The sequence below is a fragment of the Bactrocera oleae genome, chromosome 5, assembly GCF_042242935.1.
Source record: "Bactrocera oleae isolate idBacOlea1 chromosome 5, idBacOlea1, whole genome shotgun sequence".
Lineage (NCBI taxonomy): Eukaryota > Metazoa > Arthropoda > Insecta > Diptera > Tephritidae > Bactrocera > Bactrocera oleae.
Window position 1 is genome coordinate 46,030,391 of NC_091539.1, and position 22,341 is coordinate 46,052,731.

Genomic DNA, 22,341 nt, shown 5'->3' on the forward strand with positions numbered 1-22,341 from the left:
ATTAGCAATTCAAAAAATTTTTTTTTGTAATTTTTAAAATTTAAATTTCTTTTATTGCTACTAAATTTAAATTTGTTGTTGTTTTGTTTACTTAATGTACCGCTAATGTGCGCGTACGCGCTTTCGTGTATATAAATTTGTATGTATTTTTGTATTTTTGTATTTTTGTGTATGTATGCGTTATGATCTATATAATATGTAAGTATGTACAATTTTAACGGCTACGCTTAATATTGATTTGGTATATGCTTGACAAGATTTTCACGTTCGCTTCGTTTCTTTGTTTTCATTCACTTCCACCTTCTGTTGCTCTTACTCACACATCCGTTTTGCTGTTACTATTCTTTGTTATTAATATTTTGTTTTTTAGCGCACTATTTTTGATTCTTTTTCTACTTTACGTTATGTGTTGTTGTATTCAACTACGGTGAAATGCGTTGCAATATTTGCTTTAATGGTTATTTCGTTACTTTCTTCTCTTTTTGCTGTTTATTGTTTTGTTTCTAACATTTGTGATGTGTATTTTTGTGTGTGTGTGTTTCATTTAGTGTTGTAGTTATTGTTTTCATTTTCAATTTACATGCGTTTACTTGTTGTTTGTTTCTTGCTTTATTTGTTGGACATTTGATGACCACAATTTTTCGAGCCTAAACCTAAATTACATAGCTATGTATATATGTAAATATAGTTGTTTATATGTATGTATGCTTGTATATTCAGTTAAACTTAATTTTTAACCATCATCCATAGAATTATACCACAATCGCTTAAATTTAATTGTTGATTTTAGTTTTTATCCAATATACATATGTATATGTGTATATATATATATGTATGTATATATATATTATCAAATTTATTTATTTATGAAATGATATTGACATTTGAGTAAAGTTTACTGGGTCCAAGTAACAACTCGTCCATGTATGCTACGCGCTTGCATCCACCTCCCCAAACCGGTTGACGTGGTGATATTCAGTATCTGCACTTGCCTCACATACATACATACAAACATATGTACATTCCTGTACATTTGTAAATTTCTTGATTTGTGTTTAATTTTTTTGTTTTGCTTTATTGATGATGGTGATTTCTCATCGCGGCGGGGAGTTATTGGCTCAACATAAACATTTCTTTTACTTCTCAATTACAATTCACAACATTTCCTATACTAAAAAACTATTTTTTGTTTTGTTTTTGCTTTAGTGTTAATTTTTTTTGTTATTTTCTTTTTTTTGCTTGTTTGCTTGTATGAAAGTGTTTACAATTTAAGCCAAATCAAAAACAGTCAACATGAAATGAGCAAAAATCATATACAAAACTTATATAGACGATCACAATTAAATAACTAACGCACACTGGGCTGCAGTGTACAGCACCTTTTTTTTTTTGTTTTGAGTCCTTTTACATTCGCCTTCAACGTTCGTTACTTGCCATCATATATTATCGTTGTTATTGTTGCTGCAGTTATTGGTGTTTCATTTGTATTTAAGGTTTAACGGTGCGAAACATGGCTTTGCAGTTACCGTGCATCGTATACTGCTGCTTTGTAGTTGTGTTGAGTTGATTTGAGTTCGGTTGAGTTGCTGCTGCGTTGGTACCTTCTATTTTTTAATATTACTGTTATTACGGTTATGACCGTGGGCCACATGTATGCCCGTATGCCCTCTTAACACATCCCGACTTCACCTCATATAATATATATACAATACAATTTAAATCACAACAAAACTATTGCATATTCATATTCATAAACGATAAGACACACAGAATATACGAACATACAATATATATATATATCTTATTTTTGCATTTTTTTTTTAGTTTTTTCACCATTTCTTCGTTTTTTTTTCATTTACTTGCTTATGTTTTTTTTTTATTTATAATATAATTTAAAGTTTATGTTATTATGTTCACCTATTTTTACGTCACAGTATAAAAAAGAATTTACAACTAATTTCTATTTATTATTATTTGCTGAATATATATTATATCACTAGATTCATTATTACTCAATAAATTGATTAGTTATGATTCCAATTCATCTCTCTCACTAAAACTGTACTGTATAATTAATTAACGTGTAGATGGAACGTAAAACGTAAGAAACAAAAAGAAAAAAATATAAAAAGAAAAAAAAATTATAAATTTGAATTATCGTTTAATATTAAAATTATTATTGACTTATTTACTTAGTGAGGTTTAACTAGTCGCCTGGATGCTCGGGGCAGGATCGATTCACCTCGAACCATCGATCGATGCAGCTGCAAGAGAATAACGCTTATTAGTGGAGAGTTTCAAATTGTTTGCAAAAGGTGTGTAGACTTACCCTTTATGATAAATACATAAGCACGGCAATCGTGCAATAATATCACCGGGATTCAAATCTTCTAAGCAAATTACACATTCGCCCTTGGCATCGGATAAAACATCCTCTGAAAGAAATGAGAAGAAAAAGAAATTTTGAAATTAAAATAGGTGCCACTGCATATGTGTGTAATTGAAAACATAAAAATATGTGAGGCGTAAAAAAAATTTAATAAAATTTAATGCGAGAGTAAATTAAATATAATAATATATGAAAAATTCAATCAAATAGCAAATTAAATATGGATACACAAAATTTAGTAAAATAAAATTATGTTTTATATCATAAAAAAATATTATAAATAAAATAGTAAATAAAATCAGAAATTAAAAATTAAAAAATAATAAATCAAATTAAGATTTTTTATAAAAAATTTACTTAAAACAAAATTACTTAAAGTAAAGGTAAATAGAAAAATTTAAAAAAAATAAAAAACTAAGCTCAAACGTTATAAGACATAGCAAAATTAATTATAAATATATAATAAAAATAAAATAAATAAATAAATTTTAATCAAAAATAATGCAAACATTTAATATTATTAGTGTGAAATAAATTAAATTTAAAATAAAATAAAATTTAATACAATAAGTAAAATCAAATTTTTGTTAATAAAATGCAAAAATAAGTTTTTGAAACTATAAATAGGATAATTAGAATGCTAATACAAAGTATCGAGTATTTTCAAAACTTGAAACATAAATATGAAAGGGTTACCACACTTATTAAATATATTCAGATAAAAAAATTTAAATTGATTAATCAATATATTAAACTGGGAAAATTATATGAAATTTGTAATCACAAATAATTAAAATAACATAATTCATAACACAAAACTAGTTATAAAATGATCAAAATATGGCTGGTGGAAACGTTCATAGTTTATTCAACATTCGCAATTAGAAATAAATTATACTACTGTGATCAAAAAGTAAAGCGAATTTATTATAAAATGCAAATTCTTTATCTATTCTTCCAACTCAATTGCATGCCCTTCAAAGTAATCCCCGTTCGATAAAATCTACTTTTGCAACACTTTTTCCAGTCCACGAAATAGTCTTTTCCCGTAAAGCCTTTAAGATCTTCTTCGATACGGTTTTTATCTCTTCAATCGTGTCAAACTGGCGTCCCCGATTGGATTTTGAGTTTGCTGAAGCGCTAGAATTCGCACGGAGTCAAATCAGACGAATTACGGAACGATTTGAGTCGAGTTTTAGGCCAAAAAAAAGTCGTGAAGAACCATTTTGAACTCATTGTACCACTTATAAAAATTTTTTGTGCCATAGTTAGATCACCAAATGCCTCTCGCAACATTTTTAACGTGTCCGCACAAGAATATTCGTTCCGCAAACAAAATTTGATGCAAGTTCTTTGCTCAACAAATTCAACCAATACAAAAAACCAAAAAATCCACTTTTGATTGTTTACAAAAACGCGTGTAGCTCGGAGATAATTAAACCTTCTGACAAACAGACGCTTGACAAACGTTAGAGACGATCCTACCAGCATAAACAATTTTATCCTGCCTTCCTGATAACCGGTAGTTTTAAATGGCAAATTCACCTTACTTTTTGATTATAGTATAAGGTAGTGTTGCAAGTAATGTATTTAAGGCACAATTGAAAAAACATTTAAATAATTTTTATTTTATTTTGTAATCACGAAAATCTTAGTAATAATAATTCTTATATTAATCTTATCACAAATACCGGGATGAAAAAATAAAAATAAATTTTATAATCCCAAAATCGAGTTAAAAATAAAAACTGATCATTTTAATTCCAAATACCGTGGTCGACCATTTTGGTTACTCTTAATTATAGTTTTTCAGTTAGAAATACGTAAATTATTTCTTTCTATACTTTTTCATTCCAGGTTTTGATCTAAAAAAGAATATTTTCAATTGCTTTTCGAATTTTTGAATTAAAAGATACATTATAGTTAACTCCAAGTTTTGGATTAAAAAATTAAATTTTTTTTTTTAATTTCGATTTTCAGTTTAAAGAATTTTATTTCCAATTTTAATCCAATTTTTCTTTGCAAAATCAAGTTTTTCAGAAAGTTTAGATCGTATATAATATGATGATATGAAATTTTCTTCAATCCAATCCAATTCCAATTACAAGTTGGTAAGCTTAGTAGAATTTAGAAAATCAAAATGTATTTGTATGGAAATATTGTTGCTATCGAATTCGCAGTTTTCGGGTGCGAAGAAACTATGTTTGTAAATGTTTTGTAATAAATAATATTCGGCACTGGTACACAAATCATGAAATATTTCACATTTTAACGACAATTTCGATTTGTACAATACATGTTACCAGTCATATAAATTGGACTGTTTGCCATACATTACATATATTAGTTTCGAAAGGACGACGGGGCGTATACGTTATTTTCTACCATATATTTAAACGAAGCGAAATGCAAGGATCAAAGCAGCGAAAATACCTTCAGGTGTTAGGAAACATTCATATCAAAAAATATTGCGAAACAATTCAAAATTCATTATTCGACGAAATCGTAAATTGATTACAAACAAATTTGGTATTTTTTAAGTTATATTATAGGTTATAGTTTTATTACTATATTTTACTTCACGCCAGTTAAAAATGTATTAAAATCATCTTCAAAGAAGATATATGGGATATAAACTCAACTTAAGAAGCTAAATTTAATATAATAGGATCGCAATTAATTATTTTATGGACCTAAGGTTTGGACCAATGTCTAGACCAATTTCATTCATATTCCCACATAATTTTAATAAAACTACTTCATTTAATTTTAATAAAGTTTCACACATTTTGTCAGATGGAAAGCCGGAAATTATTAATTTTAATTTTGACATTGCTGAGGTATACTAGAGAACATATTTTCAAGCAATTGCATAAATATGTAACTCACAGATTGAACGACATGTTCGGCATAAGGTTTGTTAGAATAACGAAAATCAATATATGTAGGGGAGTATTTTAGAGTCGGGTTAGTCTATAGTTAGTTATATGGCGGCTAGGGCAAAGTTTTTATCCGATTACACATAAAGATAGCCACAAAGATACATGCTATTAGGACAATACGCCCTCTCATTTTTATTGAAAAAACTCATATATTGGATATATGTAGTATAAAGTCAGCCGGGAGTTCGAAAATATGTATATTAGGTATATGGGGAATAAGGGAAATAAGGGAAATATTAACCCGATTCAACCCATTTTGGACACTCAGACATACTATTATCAGGAAAGCATTCTCTCCGAATTTCAATTATATATCTCAAACACTGACCGATATTTTTGGTAAAAACTCAACTATAGGCACTAGAGTCTACATATTCAGTACCTAGGGGCTTGAATAGTTTTGGTTCGTTTTGGACATTGTTTGGTCATAAGGTGGCACACTTCAGAGGCACGATTCGTGCAAAGTTTTATCCCGATATATAATATTAATCTTTATTTATATACTGGAAGTAGAAAGAATCATATGGAATTTAAAATTATGTTATATGGGAAGTAGGCGTGGTTGTAACCCAATATCCTTCATTTTCGCACTGTAAAGTGGGAATAGTATAAGAATGTTATGTTATGCATGTTGTTGTGTGCATGTTATGTGTGATTTCACTTAAAAGTGGGCGGCGCCATGCCCATCGTCCAATTTTGACTCCATCTCCTATAAAGCCCTGTTGCATTACATTGGGTGTAGAATTTAATGTCTCTGGTGCATTTGGTTATTGATTTATCGCGCTTTTAGTGGTTTTTCTCAAAACCGTTAGATATAATCTGATTTCATTAATTTTCCCACTGTTGGTAGGGGTTCTTAAACAATTCGCCTTAAGCAAATTAGGATTTTGTAGCTTAAGTGGTTTATGAGATATCTACCCTAAACTTATTAGAGAGCGGGGCCACGCCCACTTTTAAAAAATTGTTAGCCCACTTTTATTACAGTTTACAGTTACAAATTACAGTTTTATATCTTAATTTAGTGCTTAGTTATGGCACTTTATAGGTTTTCTATTAGTTGTGCTGTCCAAACTCCATCTCTGTGTCAAGGTGATCGGAGCGGATATGTAATTAGCATGTTCGTCAGCTCATCTTTTGACGTTGTATTTGTATTTTAATTAAAACCGTTATTTACGTTTTACTGATTTTCTGCTAATTTTCACACTTAAAGCTAAACTTGTAGATATGTTTGTGTAAATGTGAGTATGTAAAGAGTCGGAGCCTCTATAGAAAAGTGTAATTAAGTAAATAATTGCTTTGAATATTTGCCACATAAGAATGAATACTGCTTGCTAACTATAAATTACTCCAACAATTACATATATCTCTTATATAATGAATATATATTGCTGAAAGTTGTTTCATTCGTGTGTAATAGAGTTTTTCACAATTTGCATAAATTAATATTACAGTAAATAAATAATAAAAAAGAGTAAAATATTTTATGCAAGTTGTTGTTTTGGTTTTTTTAATCTAATGACTGCACAATTTTTTTTTAAATTTTTTAATTAAATTATACGACTTGTAAGCACACATTTTAATAACAGCATTTTAATGGCCGATAATCTTGTTTTCACTCATTGTTTTTGTTGTTTTTTGTAATTATTTCACTCACCATTGTATGACAGTCGCGGCTTGGTGAGGCACATAACTAAATGGCATTCAATATCGTCGGGCAACACAAATTTGTTACATACTGGACACTTAATACCTGGAAGTACAAAAAAAGAACGGAAAATGTTGAACGTCACAAATATATACAAGTATGTAGGTATGTAAAATGTATTTGAAGAAATATTAGTTGGTGAATATTGGTTATTACGTAAATGTGAACTATTTGCGATGACTAATCGCTGTGTGTGAAGCGGAAAAGCGACGAATGCATCAGCTGCTCTGCACTTTGGAAGCAATCAACTTGTGATTGTTGAGCCAAATGTTCACGCAGACTTCACGCTGGTTTGATGGAGTTAAAGCACACACGCATACACACACACATGCATGGACATCCGCACAAATACATACGAACATGCATTTGTGGTAAAAGTTAATTTTACAATTGGGGTTTGAACTTATTTTTAAAGGTCATGCGCGTTTATATAAAGTCCTAAGCGATTTATATTAATATGTTCTACATGCCGTTATTAGCATTAATTTGTTCAATAAAGAAATATTTACTCTGCGCGTATGCATGTGTACATGTAAGTTTACAAGCAGGTTGTGAGAAGTAGTAATTTTTTTTTTTTTTTTGAGGTTAGGTTCCGTGCCATACACGAGAATCAGCCGGTTAAGCTCATTGCAACTGTATGCCGCACTGGAAGGGAGATAAGGCTAATTAGTGCAAAAACACGCATGTTTTTGTAAATTTTTTATAACGACGCAGTTTAAATTTCTTTATTAAAAACAATGATACATTAAAGAATGACATTTACAGAACGTTATATAAAGTTTTCACGGCGAAATATTAAACAACAAAAAACGAAGCTATAGTAACTTTCACAACTCCGTTTTTTATAGCATAAAAGGGTATAAAATAAAAGGTTTATTCTAATTTTGATCGGTCAGTTTGAATGACAGATATATGCTATAATTGTCCGATCTGAACAATATTTCTGGAGATTGTAGCATTTCCTTGGATAATTATTCATGCTCGATTTCATGAAGATATCTTGTCAAATTAAAAAGTTTTCCATACAAGAGCTTGAGTTTGATCGTTTAGTTTGTATGACAGCTATGTGTTATATTGATCCGATATCGGGTATTCCGACAAACGAGCAGCTTCTTGATGAGTAAAGAACGTGCGCAAAATTTAAGAGCGATATCTCAAAAACTGAGAGACCAGTTCACATACATACAGACGGGCTTGGCTACATCGATTCAGCTTGTCACGCTTATCATTTATGCACCCTATATATACTTTAAAGGGTCTTCGCCGTTTCCTCTAGGGTGTTGCAAACATCGCGGCAAACTTAATATAACCTGTTTGAGGTACAAAAATACGGTAATGGCAGTAATTATTCGAAGGTATCTCGAAAAAAGGTAGAACTGCGGTGCCCTACACAACTTGGTCCACCAAGATAATAGTTTTCCCAAGGTAACGCCGAGAGCTTTTCTTGAAATTCATATCTTTAATTTTTTTATCTGGCAAAAATATGTGTAGAAATAGTCCAATTGACTTGAAGTATGGACACAATATGTATAAAATATTATGCATTCAATTAAGATAAATATAAAACAAAACAGTTATACACCTTACCCCCCTTAATGAAAGACTACAATTAGTTATTAGCGTTGATACTCTTATATATGGTACATATTCATAAAATCGTAATTATTTTCTCTGGTAGGGTATTATTAAGGCTCTGTGCTAAGAGTGGAATATCTGGAATAAATCTCAATAAATCTGTTAACTTCAAAAATACTCAAAGAACACAAGACATTCTAGTAACTGGGACATTCTCAGAGAAATCTAATATTTTCTGTACGATGTTGGAAATCGAAAATATAAAGAGAATTAGGAAATTATGGAGTAAATACGACTTTTTGAGTTAAACAAAAACAATATTTACAAACGTAAGAAATAAAAATCACTATCTGCAAATCTGAACAAAGCAAAAATGTTTTATTTTTTTATTTTGTTCCAACGAGCTTAACATTGAAATAAACAATATATTTATTATCAGTTATTTAGGGATTAATCGATACTTAAGATAACAAGTTCGAAAATTCCAGAAATATTGCATGAATCGTAATAGTTATGTAAGATTAAGTTTAATTATTTACAGTGCAGTTTAAGAAGTGATTTATTTGTTGAATAATTACAAGTGCTCTCATTGGAGACTTCCAATGGCTCAGCGCTTTCGTCGGAACTTCTTTGAAGGTTTCTAATAAAAGACTTAGCTAACATTGTATGAAAATAAGCTTCGCAAGAGTTGTATAACTGAGAAGAAACCCATTGAAAATGTACAGATCGAATCAGCTATATAATGATTATCGTAAATTATGTTCTATCTTTTATTAAGTCGCTTACCAAACAGTTAGAGCAAACAACAAAGCTAAAAACTTTAGTTTAGTTAATCTGGAGACGTTGAGGCACAATTTTTCTGCTTAAAAAGCTTTCAAGACCTCAAAAACTCTATAAAATATAAAAATAATTCTATAAAAACTGCAACTGTCGAAGAGTACGCAAAGTGATCTTTGGAGATCCCAAACACTCCTTATTGAGATGGTTACTCGGGCATACAATTTTTTCACCTAGAAGCAAAGTTAGAGTCATCAAAGCGAAGTGGGAGAGTGAAATCAATCGATCCTTATGACAGCCGGTTATATGGTTTGAATTGACCAGGATTTTATCCGACCGAGAGCTGTCCTTTCGACGATCAAAATCTGTTTGGAACGATACGTAGCAAATAACAAGTGAAATCAATTGAGTTATAGGCCCTCAATAGACCTGGTTAACCGATTATACTTGTATATTGTAACCGCTCGAGGTTACTGATCAAACCAAGATTAGATCAAGATTAGGAGGAATCAAGAGATATTCAATAAATTTATTATATTTATTATTATAACCAATTATGTTGTTGTTGTAGCGGGAGAAAATATGTAGTAATTTGGAGTAATTGCTACCAAGTTGACAGTGCTCGATTGCATAAAAATCCGAGCCCGTTCCCTTTTCGTGCACCCGACTTATATATCGTATATAGATTCGACTTCAGGGTCTCATTAACGTCGCATACGATATGAAAGAAAGTTCATTAGACGTTTTTGGCGTACTTCATAGTTTAATGAATTGTGAAATCACACGCCGTTGACTCAAGTCAGGTTGTATTTATTTTTGCAATAAAGCTAATGGCAAAATATTTACAGAAGACTTTTGTTAAGTCATTTATGTTTGCATGCAAATGCGATAAAATGGTTATCTCTGTGATTAAATGGTCACGAAAACCGAAAATTCGCTTGTTCTACATGCAATTACCTAAAATAAATGCATGCGTAATATTCTAGGCCGACATTATTCCCATGACTGGTCGTATTTTACTCACCGAGCGTTCTTATCAGAAGCGCTTGACGTGTGCTTTGTTGCTCGCTGCTTATCGTTTTACGATCGATTCAAAACACTTTTTTTATTGTGCCGAGTAGAAGAAAATGTAAACACACAAGCAAATGAACGGCAAAAAGTGTTCTACACCTATTTATAGGTATTAATTGCGATTTGTTCTAGAAAATAATTAGCGCTTATAAACATGCATATATATATGTATATATATATATATATAGATATATATATATTATGGGTGCATATAAATAATAATAACGCATTAGAATATGGCATTATTTTGACTGCCTAATCGGCTGGCGCACAATCGATACCATATAATGGTCATTTGCACTTGCCCCTGTAATGCTTGGCCGATTGCGGTGTTTTGCCTTCGCGTTGACTGATTATTGCTATTGATCGTTCTTTCGAACCATAGTATGTTGGGGCTTAAGTATGTGACTATTGAACATTCTATTTAGGCGGGTGTGTCTATTGCTATTTATGTACGTACGTATGTTTGTATGAGGGAGTGTGTGTCTGTATGAATAAACAGGTGCTTAGGTATACAAAAAGTCATTAAGTCAAACTATTTTTATTTTTTTTTAGATTTTCTTTTACTCTTTGGCTGCACTTTTAATGGCGTACTTGCAGTTTGCCGATTACGGTCTACTTACTGTACATTTCAATTGTGTTTTCTAATTTTTATGCTTATAGTTTTTGTTGCTAGTGTTTTTGTATTTTATTTATAGTTTTGCTGTTTCGTTTTGGCTATTTTATTAGGATTAGATTTTTATTTAATTTGAGTTTTAATTTACAAATTTGTTTACTATTTATATACATTTAAATTTTACTTTGTAATTATTTTTCGCTTGTCTTTCTGTTTATAAATTTAGTTTAACTAACATTTTTACTTTCGATAAACCTATTTTCCGTTTTTTTATATTTTTATGAATTTGTCATTTCATTTAATCGATTTTTTATTTTATTTATTATCTCGTATTTCTAAACGTCCTATTTTCCCCAAGGAGCTGCTCACTTGTTGCCGATTTCGGACCACTATTGCATACATGTGTATATGATGCAGTTGTCATATTAACTGAACGATCGGAAATTTTTTAAAATAAGTTGTCTTCTTTTTGTTTAATTTATTTGATATTATTTTCTTTTGCAATTTGAGATTCGCCATCCTTTCTTTTGGCCTTTATAAAATTGTAAATTATTTATTTGTTTATATATTTGTTTATTTTATAAATTTGTTTATGTAAGCTTTTTTTTCAATAGTGATTAATTTTTGGAATAGTTTATTGCATTTCACATTTTTTTTTTGTTTTATTATAGTATTCTTATTTCTAATAAAAATATATACTATACTGTATATATATAATATACATATGTACATACCTACATTATAATATTTATCATTTTATTTTTATAATCCTAAACATTTTTTGTTATACACATTTTTAATTTATTTCGTCTTTATTTATAGGACATTTTTGCACTTTTCAATTCTTATTTACGAGTTTTATATATATTTACTTATATATACATCTTTTTACACATTTATTTTTTTATATATTTCCGGTATTTTACATATTTTAATGCTTTTAATGTTTACTCTATTTTTCTTTTGTTTACTTGTCCTTAATATTTTTTATTTAATTAATTTTTATTTTATCATTAATATTTTCATTCGGTTTTTTTTTTTGTTTTAATTTTATATGCAGACGTATTTATTTATTTCTTGAATTTTTCATATTTATTTTATTATTAAATATTACTTTTTGTTAGCTTTTTTTATCATAAATACATATGTAGGTATTTATTCATTTCATTAATTTTTAATATTTACTTTATTATTCATATTTTTATTTGTTTTTTTATCTCTTACATACATATGCATTTACTTTGCGGCTTATTTATTACTTAGTGCCATAACTTACCAACATATTTGCTCGTGGTCGTTGAATATTCGCCGTGTACATTGTTCGTATTGCCGAAAACCTGGCCCATGTTGATTGTTTGTTTTTATTTTGGTGTTTTTGCTTTGTCGCTTTTTGTAGCGCGGCTCCGCTTATTGTTAAATAATTAAACTGTTTTGTTTTCGAGAAATTTTCTTTCACAATAAATGTCTGCTTTCTGAGTCTTTGCTGCGCTTTACGCTTTTTTTTTTATCAAGCAAAAAATGATTGCCTCTTCTTACTGCCTTTGTTTGTTCTTTGTCTTATCGAAGGTAGGTGCTACGTGCGCGAAAAAAATATTATTAAAGCGGTGAAAAAATTTACACATGCTTACGAACTCACACACACACACACATATGTGTACATTGTTTGTCTGTAAGTATGTTTGTTAGCAAAAAGAAATATAACTCGTTCATGGCCGCCGTGGCTATATGAGTCTCGCACTCTACTCGCGATCCCTCGAAATAAATACGCAATTCTACGCCGACTGTGCCACGCCCCCTGGCACCTCACAGCACCAGCGCCATCTCGCTTTACTAACGCAAGCACACATATATTTACTGCTAACAACTGATCGATGCGTTGCCACACCGCGCTCAAGTCGTCAGCGTGTGTTTTACAACCCGGCCAATTTTAATCCTTCACATCGCAGTCGCCTTATCTTATGCAAACACTTCGCCGCGAATATAACACATGTGGGAAAATACAATCGGCCGCACACACACACACTCATGCACACGCTTACCCATGCGGGAGACACATGTAAAGCGTTGAATAAACAAACTGAAATAGTTGAACGGCGACAAAGGCGGGGTGGCTGGTGCACCAGGGCGTTACTGGCCGAACAGACGGACGGACGGGCTGCATGGGCACACGGGCGTATGCGGATATATACAGACATGCGCTGCATTTAACGCAGCCACCACACACAGTGAATAAGTCACTAGCTGACTGCCGGACTGGTTCGTCAACAACTCCGTCGCAGCACCACGCTACGCCGAAAGCGAAAGCTCCGTTGGTGCTTGCATCGGTTGTATATATTACTATGCTATATATGTATGTACTATATGTACATACATATGTAATTATAAGTATGTTTGTATGTCTGCACTCAACCCTACCCGGTTTTGCTTTGTTCTGTCAGCGTTCAAGTGAATGATTGGCCTTTTGATTGTTGTTGTTGTTGCTTTATAATTGCATGACTGCGTTATAGCGAACGAACGCCTTGCTATCTTCCTGTTTAGTAGCCGCTGTTCAACGCTCCCAAAAAAAAACAATAATAATGTGACTCAATGGCGCGAGTGTCAAGTGAGCTCCTTTGTGGACGCGCTTCCCGGAAAAGTCTACATCGCGTGTGAGTAGCGGTAAAGCGAAATTGTGTAATGGAGTGAGCACAACATAATGACTCCGCTGTCACCGGTGGCGCGGTAGGTCAAGCACCAAAACCGGAGCAACAACACCAAAAAACGGAATAAAAACTAAATTAATGCTTCGAAGCGTCGAATGACGTGCAATCGAAACGTTTGCGTCAAATTGTCGGCGGGCATTGCACTAAATTAGGAAATTGAATTCAAGTTTTTTTTTTCACGGCAAATAACACTATGTATGTATATGTATGTATGCATGCTGCATTTGTTAGCAATAATCATTGGCATTTACGCACTATTAACGAATTCACAATTGCGTAGATCTGTTTTCTATTCTCGCTACGTCAAAACACAGAAACTGTGTGTGTGTGTGTGAGAAAACACGTTAAAAATTCACTTTTCAAATTGTTAAAATCCGCTGTGAAAAATCGAATTTTTCGCACTCGAATATTCGCTGATCAACTCGGCATGTATCAACTGACTGACTGCCAACTGACTATTTGTGGTGACTACAGCTGTCATGAGTATGCTGCTGTCAGCTGCGCTGCTGCTGACGCGGACAGACGTCGGACCTGTTTGGCTGGCTGGTTGTGTAGCCGACACCGTGTACGTATTTCTTCTTTTCGACACACACTAGTGAGCGCCTAAATGCCTGCTCCGCGCGCCCCTCAGAAGTTTGTTCGTTTGCTAGCTAGCCACCCCTGCGTCTAGTACGAGCGCTCGGGCACACGCATCACAGCGGAGCACTCTACAAATCAAAGAATCAGCAGCGCTGCGATTGTCTGTCTATATCGCTAGATACATATGTAGTAGTGTATCTACAAGTATATATACCATACATATGCAATTATATTTATAAATACATATATATTCAAATATTTGTGAGCATTTCCACCAATTTGGTTTGCTGTGGGTACGAGTTCTGTGGTGTGTATCGGTGAGTTGCACAGTGGTATAAATGTGAAATTTTATTGTAAACAAGAAAAAACGTTAATTTTGGCTAAACCAAAGCTATAATACGCTTTATTTCGATCGCTCAAGTTTTTTGGCAGCATATATGCTATAGTGGTTCTAACTGAACAATATGTTCGGAAATTGGAGCATTATCTTGGAAAATAATGTATGCCAAATTTTGTGAAGATATTTTGTCAAATAAAAAAGTTTTACATACAAGGGCTTGATTTTGATCGATCAGTTTGTATGACAGCTATATCCAATTGTGGTCCGATACCGGCGATTCCGGAAAATGAGCGGCCGCTTGGGGAGAAAAGAACGTGTGCAAAATTTCAGATCGATATCTCAAAAACTGAGGGACTAGTTCGCGTATATACAGACGGACGGACATGGCTAGTCAGCTTGTCAAGCTGTTGACTTTGTTTATAATTTATGGCGTTTCCGACGTTTCCTTCTGGGTGTTCCATACTTCATGGCAAACTGTTCCGCGTAAAAAAATGTAATGGCATCAAGCTGAAAGCCATAGTAGTTAACTTCCAGAAGTAGCTCTAATCTAAAGCCTGGATTTTACATGAAATTTAAAATATGATCGTCAGAATGCATGCAATAGAGTCGGCCAACAATCTGAGCAAGTAATATAATATTACTTATACTATTTGTAGAAGCCAAATATTTGATATTGTAAAAACAAAATCCAAGTTCAAGTCACCGGAACCACATTAGACCGACTTCCGGCTTTAATTTAAGCGGAAACGGATGATAGCTATCAAACGTATCAGAGACGGAGGTATTCGTATGTTTGTGGAAAGAGATGACAACAGGCTTCAAAAGAAAGCACTTTTATTATAACTGCAATGGCTTAGAGATTATAGACTATTCAAAGCAATAATTATAATATCAGTTCTAGCCTTAAAAATATGTAAGTACAGTAAGAAAACTATCGTCAATATTTTTAAAATTTATAAAGATGCTATGCTATGCTCACAGAAAATTTATAGAAAATGTGGATTGAAACCATGACGAAACAACTTGGACATATTTTCTGAATTATAAATTTTTCTGTAATAATAAAACAGTATCTAAGCTCATATACATATTTGTATAAAAATTCAAAGCATTTAACATTTTTTAAAAAAATGGTTTTAATAAAACCTCAAATATCCTTAATAATTATGATTTAATTAGTGTTTTTATATGACTTTTTAAGTTCCAAGCCGAGGGTTCTTTATCTTTAAACCAAGAGCTGCCGAGAAGTGACTTAGAAATTTTACGCTGCCACGAAACTTATTGTTATTACGAGAAGAAACCGACGGACATGATTCCGTATTTTGGTGTTTAGTGATTATTGTTGTAGTTGTAACGACATAAAATAATCACCAAATTATTTAGAGAAGACGATAAGTCATTAAAACCCGTGTTGCTATGTTTAAGAAGTTCAAGACCAACATCTCAGTTAACGTCCCGAAATCATTAGATTGCCATGGAAACGAGTTGGAAGCACTAAAACCGGTTTATGGAATTGGTAAACACAAGTATGCTTTAAAATGGGTCACATGAGAATATGATTTGACGCTCTCCTGTCAAATATTGATTTGAAGACATTTAAATATTACATGACCCCACAGTTCTACGACACGTTTCTGTCACTGTATATGTGTGCAACAACAAAAGTGTTTTTCGAAGTGTGTATACATACAGTACATAAATGAGTTAGAGTTTTTTCCGTATTAAAGCACATAGGTGTAATTAAAAAAAAATAATAATAATAAATACAAATTTTTACACTTTATTGAGCGAATAAACGACATTAAGAGGAACAACTCGCGATCACAATTTTGATAAGCGCACAACGAGACCAACAAAGAGCTGCTCTATAAAGTTTACGAGTTACACACAGCGCAAAGTGTATATTATTGTAAATACAAATAAATATGTACACACAGCAGTCACCAGCTGAGCCAACAAGGGACCCACGGACTTGCCAATCAGATACTATGCGCACACAATCAAGCCAACAAAATAATCACTTCAAATTGCTGTTGCTGTCGACGTCGCCTTTGCTTTTGTAACCTTTCATTTACTTCGTTTGTCATAATGCCGTTGCGAAGTTAAGGCAGTCGGCAGTGCTCATAGCTCACTTGTGGCCACCACTTAGTAAATCAATTTACCTATCGGGCCGAAAATCTATGTAAATATATTAATAGTTTTTCTTTTGTTAATTTCTGCCGTTAATTATAAGCACTTGCAGTCAACAGCTTTAACTCCTACGTTTGTAGGCATGTACATATGTACATATATGTATAACTCCGGTTTTTAATTTTATCACTAGATCCATTAATTATACTGCTCGCTGTTGCTCTTTTATTCGCCTACCACACATAATTCCTTTAATATGTATAACAATATTTTTTGCTAGCACTGTTCGCTCAAAGCTCCGCTTTACTCGTTTGCTACACACACTTATGTTTGTTTAAATATATATTGTACTTGTATAGATATGTGTTGTCTGCTATTCATATTCTTTTCACTTTTTTTTAAACTTATTAAAACTAATGTGAATAGTGTCGCTCAGCGGCGACAAAATCAGTGACCAGCTCAACACCAATTTCGATTATGTACTTTATATGTGCAAAACTTGTCAAATCGCTAAACGAAGTATCTGCTCATAGTAGGTATACTGGCATAGAGAAGTAGTACACTGCTATTCTATTTATTCCTGCATTCGTTGAAACTCGCCGTATGTTGACTGACTGTTGTTACCTTCTTCCTGCTTTTCGCACTACTCGGCTGGCGGGCTACCTACTGTCTAATAGCACGCACGCAAGGGGGTCGTAAATGAGTTGACGGCGTTGCCAGCTGCTCGGCATCGTATTACGATGAATCTTAGGAAAGGTTCACCAAAACAAAGTTATCTTATCAGCTGCTCGTAAAAAGTAAACAATTTGAATTATTTTCCATTTAGTACTTTTTTTCCTTATTTTAATCATGTAACTTGTTTGCCAAATAAACCTTTGTATATGCGTGTGTAAAGTATTTTCTGAACAACGGCGACAAATAGTAAAATTAAATATATTTAATATAATTATTGTTGTATTAAGATAAAAACAATACTTGAGTCAACAAGGCACACGAATATATTGTCTTGAGGAAATCGAAAATTCAAGCAGTTGTAACTCCTTAGATTGAAGTTAATCATGATTGATCGCATGGAAATGGAGAGCACACTTGATTATGTCTATTTTTGTGACACAAAAGTTAAGTATAATTTTAGGAGGTTATATTTACTTTTGAATTAAAAAAATGGAGTATGGTTTTTGTTGATTGTTTCAAAAATATGAACGTATTTGTAAGAAATTTTTAGCTACGGCTACCAATACTTTAAACGCGTTTTTCTCGAAACGCTGTTTTCAGAGTCAGTGAGGAAAATTTTTCCAAAACGGCTGAACCGATCGTCTTGAAATTTTCACACGACCTTCTCAGATATATTTGATTCAGATTTTTGATAAAAAAAAGTATACTTTTTTGAGCCACTATTATATGCAAATATATTCACAATAAACGCCTTTTTTTAAGTCGCCATTACATATAGTTATAATACATTTTGGTTTTTGGATTTCAGATAGTTTTAAACAGAAAAATATTCCTCACCGCCAGACACCGTTTCGGAGGTCCTGCTGAAAGCCGGCTACGGGATCAACGGATTCCAAAATTTTTCAAAATTCATCGCCGATTATTAACGAACAGTAAATTATCTTAAAGTACATTATCTTTATTTATTAAATAAAATGCACCAAAAACGCAATTTTTTGAATTGCAAATGGATATGACCACTTAATTGACTGGACAATACTTAGCATATTATAAAACTATATTTACCGTTTCAACGACAGCCGCGTCGATGTAACCGAAATGAACGCGAAATAATGAAATTTCACCCCATCGACATACCCAAGAAAATCTGAGAAATTGTTTATAATACTACAACAACAAGAAGAACAACTATATTTACTCTGATTCTTTTTATTACTTTTAGGAAGTTATAACCAACAATTAAAGATAACTTTATTAGCACTGACGATAAGTTCATTTTCCGGACTTTTTTACAGGCCATTATACGTTAATTACAACAACATTTTCACACGAAACGTAATAGTATTTACCTAATAATATAAGCAAATAGACTTGTAGGACAACAGCAACGATTTATTGCAATGAGTCGTTAGCACTTAATTAAAGTGTACGATAGATAACAAACAAGTTTATAGAAGTTTAATGTTAATTTTCCGAACTTTTCTACAGACAAACTATTGGAAACTCCGCAGTATTTTTTTCATTATAAAATGCATTTTCATCATCTCAACATAACTCTGTATGACACCTGGTATATAATTTGTCATTGACATGTCTATTGTTTTTTTACCATAGTGATACAAAAGTAGTGATAAAAGAAATTCACTTACCATTAAATGACCAAATGTGCGATGGTAGCGATGTAGCTGTGTAGACGCGACCAATACCGCTCGCGCCACTAGATGAGGATGCCGCCAATGCAATGCTCTCCACAAAATTTGTGCCCGTTGCAGCAACATCCTGTAGATCTTCAAAGTTGAGTGTATGAGAATGTGGTGCGCTGACCATGCCACGGCCACTATTACCGCCACCGTTACCGCCATTCAGCATCAGTGTGTTGTCGTGAAATGAGCTACTACTGACCGGCACACTGACACGAATACTACCCGAACCCATAACATCACCACCAAGCGGATAATGCGGATGTTGCAAATAATTGGTGGCAACTGAAGAATGTGCTTGTGAGGTTACACCAAATGCATTACTACTTGGGGTTGTACCGACCGCTGGATGCGTATGCGGTCCACCAGCGACACAGGCTGCATGTGAGTTGCCATGTTGTTGATTGTGAATATCCGGCACTGAGCTCAAACTACGTGCACGCTGTCGATCGATGCTTGAACTCTGGACATGATGTTGCACCTGTAGGCTGGGTAATGTACGCAATAAGTTAAAGCCTTGACCACCATCTGCGCTGCTATTGCTGGCGACTTGTGCAGCGTCCGTTCCAGTTGAGCTGCTGGAAAAGGTACGCGAACGTGGGCTTTGGCCGCTGGCTGTCGGTGTACTTGCCTTAGCGCCCATTCGTTGGGTTTCACTTTCGTTCTTCTCGAATTGGTGTAATGGTGAGCAGTTTGATTTTCGTATGAAACAAGATATATATATACGACTGGCGATTTGTGCGATAGAAATTTATAATTGTGAATATCGAAAAGGATTTTAACGCCTCCAGTGCGTCATTAGAAATGTTTACTTATTCCATTTATAATCACTTTGCGAACCACAGCAAACGCGTGTGTTTTGGACAATCAGCAGTCAAGTTCTTTAGAAAACTAGCATAAAACACGCTGCGGAAAAAGACTTTGTTGGTGAGGATATTGACCTGTTTAGAAGAGTGGGCACAGAGTCGCTAACCGGCGTTGTTTACAGATTACTCAGATTCCAATAGAGTGCGCATTGACATCAAACAAAGGAAAGTAACTAACCTTTGTGTACGTTATAAATACAAATGGTGTGAGTTTGGTGGTGACGTGCGTCTTGTCTCCTTTATTTAGTAAGATGAAATGTGTGCGTTTTTTATGTGTTCTTGATCAGTTTTTTTGACTGCAACAAAATGAAATTGCAAGCGACAGCTTTTGTCAGCAATATCAAACTTAGATGGCTTTATCGACAATTACAGAAAAGCCGTAAATTTTTTAACGCTTTAAAATAACCTATTTCTTGCCGAAAACAATTTGCCAATTTAATGATTATGAGTGCCCTCTTATGATCTATCATTGACACCGCTGATGTGCTGTTGCCTCTTACACCACCGTCGCCTTCGTTTTTGTTGCTGCTCCACTGCTAGTTATTTCGTTAATTTGCTGACCGTCTGTTTTTCTGCTTTGAGTTTTGTTTCTGAATATAGAATAACTTCTTTTTACTAGTCGTACTTCACGTTTTCACTAACTTTGACATTTGCTTTTAAATTTTGTATGCGGTTCGTGCTTTTTGTATTACTTTTTTGTTTTTATTTTGCTTGAAATTTTTCAATTTACGGAGGAAACATTTGGTTAATTTACGAATTCTTTGTATTTTTTTAGCAAAATTTGACAGCCAGTCGACATTTTTCGGTAAAGACAGAAACGAAATTGACATTAACGGCGTTGCCAATTTGCGTTGTAATGTGAAATTCGCGAACAAAAGATATGCAGTGAAATATATATGATTGCAATGAATATAATTGATTATTGACGAAATATAGTTTAAATAAAACACAGTTCTTCATTAATGCTTACATTTCTTCATTAATGTTGTAGACATGGATTCGCTACATTGTTTCTGTGCACTTCCGTTTCGTATTGGCATAACGAAATAGCACATCCGCCATGTTCAGCCGACCATTGTGAAAATGGCGAGAAAAGGAAATGCGCAGATTTATAGTGCATTTCCCTTTTTGTATTGAAAATTAATTTAAAAATGTTAATTATTTTAAAGTGAAGTGAAAATTTTGCTTATATTTAATACTCTGAAATTATATGAAAAGCATGTGATAAAGTATTTTATAGAAATATAAATAATTTAGCTGCTTAATTTCTTTAGTAGTCTTCAATTGAGTAAGTTTTTATCATAGAACTTCCATACGAACGAGGTTTTTTTCATAAAATTTGGACTATATATAACCTAAAAAATGTATACGCCAGCAGGAGATGATGTAGCACCAAAGAATTTAACCCAATTGTTTCTGATTATGCCGTTTTAGAGACCCCACATTAACGGATATAAATCCTAATCCATTTCATAAGAGCACGTTTACCTGAGGACCGAAAATTTATCAGATGTGGGGCAATTTTACAAACCACTTTCAAAGCATTTAAAATCAGGATAAAAAGGCCGATTATTTACCAGAAGCATTGCAATTTATTTAGTTTTGTCCAGGAAAAAGCATTTTGGTCTGTATTTTATACATATACACACATGAATCCGATAATATAATACAGACACTGCATACACCTCACATTCAAGAAAACTCTTTGCCGACTTTTTAATTATTCTTTTATTTCCTAAAAATTGCTTACAACATTAATTCCACTAAATTTTAGGATTGATTAAGAGCAAAAATGTCACTTAAATGCTGTCTTAAAGATAACAACAACTCATCGAAAGCAATCTCGTTTTGGAAGGTTGCTTCCAAATATTTAATATTATAAAATTTCGAATAATAAAACACTATTCTCATAACCAAAATTATCGAATGCTAAATAATTGATTAGTAAAAATAAGGTGCACTAATATTGCAAATAAATTGTTTTTTTGTTTTGTATTGCAGAACAGTAAATAAATTGCAACTTAACGAAATCTCGAAATATAAATATAAATATATTGACAAAGTACTGTTAGTTTATATATGTGTACTCTCAATTTAAAATATTACTGAAAACACCATTTCTTCTTGTTCGTCGTTTCACAAACGTTTGTACGCAACAATTATTTCTTTTATTTCTACTGTAGGGACAAAATAATTGCTTTTTCCGTTAGTTTCTAAAAGTCCGAATTGCTGTACGTACTTCATGTATATTGCAAGAATTAGTTATATAATATA

The 22,341-nt window shown here is 32.7% G+C and overlaps 1 protein-coding gene across 2 annotated transcripts; it reads right to left on the reverse strand.

The window, feature by feature from the left end:
* Positions 1-357: 357 nt before the first annotated feature.
* Positions 358-20,796, reverse strand: LOC118679710 (E3 ubiquitin-protein ligase ZNRF2). Of its 2 annotated transcripts, none has more exons than XM_070109926.1 (5): positions 19,151-20,796; positions 6,986-7,081; positions 2,330-2,435; positions 2,193-2,264; positions 358-2,059 (listed from the first exon to the last, which is right to left on the reverse strand). In XM_070109926.1, exons 1-4 carry the CDS (start codon positions 19,842-19,844, stop codon positions 2,207-2,209), a joined length of 954 nt encoding a protein of 317 aa, XP_069966027.1. In that variant the 5' UTR covers positions 19,845-20,796; the 3' UTR covers positions 358-2,059; positions 2,193-2,206. The 2 variants fall into 2 exon arrangements, with proteins under 2 accessions (XP_069966027.1, XP_069966026.1); XM_070109925.1 differs by having other exon boundaries at positions 358-2,064; positions 19,151-20,793.
* Positions 20,797-22,341: the final 1,545 nt, after the last annotated feature.